Source organism: Aplysia californica, unplaced genomic scaffold, assembly GCF_000002075.1.
Source record: "Aplysia californica isolate F4 #8 unplaced genomic scaffold, AplCal3.0 scaffold00219, whole genome shotgun sequence".
NCBI lineage: Eukaryota > Metazoa > Mollusca > Gastropoda > Aplysiida > Aplysiidae > Aplysia > Aplysia californica.
The window spans coordinates 192326-195144 of NW_004797489.1; the positions used below are offsets into that span (position 1 = coordinate 192326).

At 43.0% G+C, this 2819-nt stretch overlaps 1 protein-coding gene across 1 annotated transcript in view; it reads right to left on the reverse strand.

Moving 5' to 3' along the window:
• Positions 1-1470: 1470 nt before the first annotated feature.
• Positions 1471-2819, reverse strand: part of LOC106011938 — a gene marked incomplete at its 3' end in the record, with an annotated part of 7548 nt that continues 6199 nt past the window's right edge. The window contains 1 exon segment of the mRNA XM_013083225.1: positions 1471-1610. Coding sequence (XP_012938679.1) covers positions 1471-1610 — 140 coding nt within the window.

Consider the following 2819-nt stretch of genomic DNA (forward strand, 5'->3'; position numbering starts at 1 on the left):
TCATCATCATCATCATCATCATCATCATCATCATCATCATCATCATCATCATCATCATCATCATCATCATCATCATCATCATCATCATCATCATCAATATATTTACAATCACAGTACTAACGATCACACACGCAAAACTAATGATGACGGTGATGATGATGATGATGATGATGATGATAGCAATGACAGTATTTGCAATGAAAAGAGAATTGTGAGGGTAAACGTTTAAAAGAAGAATAAACCAAAGCAACGAATAACATTTCTGATGAACGTTGTACGTGAACGGAAGCAGGGATTGAAAGAACACAAAGTATACTGGGTTTAACCCTGCGTGTCCACCAAACCAGAAAGAAACCGGTTGAACAAAAAATCGATCGCCCCCAAGGAAAGTCGGTTGCTGAAATAGAGCACCTGTTTTTACTATAGCTGTCACTGAGAATTCATTTTTACTGGTTGTGTCCACCAAAACAACACGATTCCCTCCGACAAAAGACGGGTCGGTTGGAATGCTGCATTGGGGGAGGGGGGGGGGGATTTTTGTCGGGTCGCGTTATGACTCCTCGGAAATAAAAATCAGAACTAAAAAAAATAATAATGATATTCTGTTCCGATGAAAAAGGTTAATGTCATGTCATGTTCGTAATTAGCGACTCGAAATTGCCCATGTTCTGTTTGTCCATCTTTGTGCTCCTTAATTAACCTTTGAGCTGTTTATGTACGCCAGGAACGAACAACCCGAATTGTCTCCTCCAGACATCCCCACCCCCGCAAGCAAAAACAGCAACAACAACAACAACAACAACAACAACAACAACCCCCCTATATGCCACACGCGGACGAAGGAAGTATACAGGGCATTTTCTTTAAAACGAGAGGCTCTTATTATGTCCCGCAGTGACCAGTCATTACTGGCAAAAATCAGGACCGGTCATTTCTCTGGGCTTCGGGCCTACAAAAATAGAATAGACAAAACATCGGACCCAATATGTCCATTGTGCAGCGAGGAGCCCCAAGATTTGGAGCACTGGCTGCAGAGATGCCCCGCCACGGAGGCCCGGCGGTGGCATCTCTTCGGGGAGGATTCAGGGAGGTTGGACTGCCTCACCCGCTACCCAAGGGAGGCGGTGGCCCTGGCGAAGAGCACACTCTTCGGGGCTCCGAACATTTCGAACGGATAGGCTACCACACACACACACACAACAACAACAACAACAACACAAAAACAAACAAACAAAACCCCCCCCACAAAAAACAAACAAAACAACCCCCCCCCAATCCCCCCCCACAATAACAACAACAACTACAATAAAAAAAATAAAACCAAAACAAAAAACAAAAAACAAACAAACAAACAACCAAACAAACAAAAAACCCGCCCCACAACACAAAAACAAACAAACAAAACATATTGTTTAAAAATCGCGTCATTTCTGCTTTGGTGGCACACGGCCTTCCACTGGTATACATTACCAGACACAGCCGCTGTGGCCGCGGCTGCTAGGCTAGCCATCTTGGTGGGGTAGAAAGCTCCGACCAGAGACAGGCCGATGGTCGTCAGGTTAAAACCTAGGGAGATACCCGTCATTGCCCGTGCCGCACGCACCCAGTCTGTGGAAGACAAAACAAGGCCGTGTTTGTTTTTAATAGCTGAATCCTAATTAATTATCGATAAAAATAGACGGTAACATAAATGATGACACTATAAGGGGGGGGGGGGTGATGAGAGATGGCAATTACAGCGAACTATAGGCGTTTCCAGGTTGAGAACCATAGATAGCGGAACCAATAAATTGGCCAAAAAAAAATTATTAATCCGCTGACAGGAAAAAGAGGTTAACACAGCACCTGGACATGGATGGCTGATGCCTCTATAAATCAATCATTGATGGTCAAGGTCAAGGCCTAATTAATTGGAGACAAACTGGAAAAAGACAAAGAAAAAGAAAAAGAGGTAGACCAACTGGAAAAAGACAAAGAGAAAGAAAAAGAGGTAGACCAACTGGACTCGGTTGGGGAACATTTAGGGATGAGGTAACCACCCAGGGCGTGGATGTGCCGAGATTGAAAAAGGTGTCCAGAGACAGGCAAGTGTGGCGTCGACAGCTCTCCGCCTGATGTACCTAACCGTATAGGGTAAGAGTAAATCTGTAGGTATCTTTATCAATATGATCGGTTTTAAGCACAAGGTGGCTATCCGGCAAAGTTCTGTTTTGAGAAAATCGAACGTAAAGTTGCTGGACCCTTCCTCAGTTTCTTTGAAAGACAAGGAGAGTTTTCTCTATAACCAAACAAGTAAACACACCAAACAAAACAAACTTCTCCTATAGGTAGGGCAATGCCCACTTTTGGTGTAGGTCAAGATTTCTAGAAACCCCTGAAATTTGGGTTAGCCCGCTTGACCTTAAAAGCGACCACATGTGGTATTGGTTTCATGAACTTGAGAAATAATTTGTCAAAATTTAAATTTTTGTTGCAAAAAAAAAAAAAGGTATGGAAAGATACATAAAGTAGGCGCAATGTTATAAAGAATAAAGCAGTTTTTCCCGCCTCACTCCTCTGCAAAACTGGCTATCTGGGCCTAGGGCATTTTAACAGCTCGTCAACATCCTATCTGAGAATGTGAGGCTCGAAACAGACCTCTGTATGACCTCATTGACAGGAACTTGAGATACGCTGCTCAAGTCCCTAATCTGTTTCAAAAATTGTACCGGCATGGATTGTGTTTATCTTTCAAAACTGAACGAAACTGTTGTAGTGCAAGTACACAGCAAGCCTACAATAAATAGTCTGCCTCCTTTGATTTTATGTATAATACTATA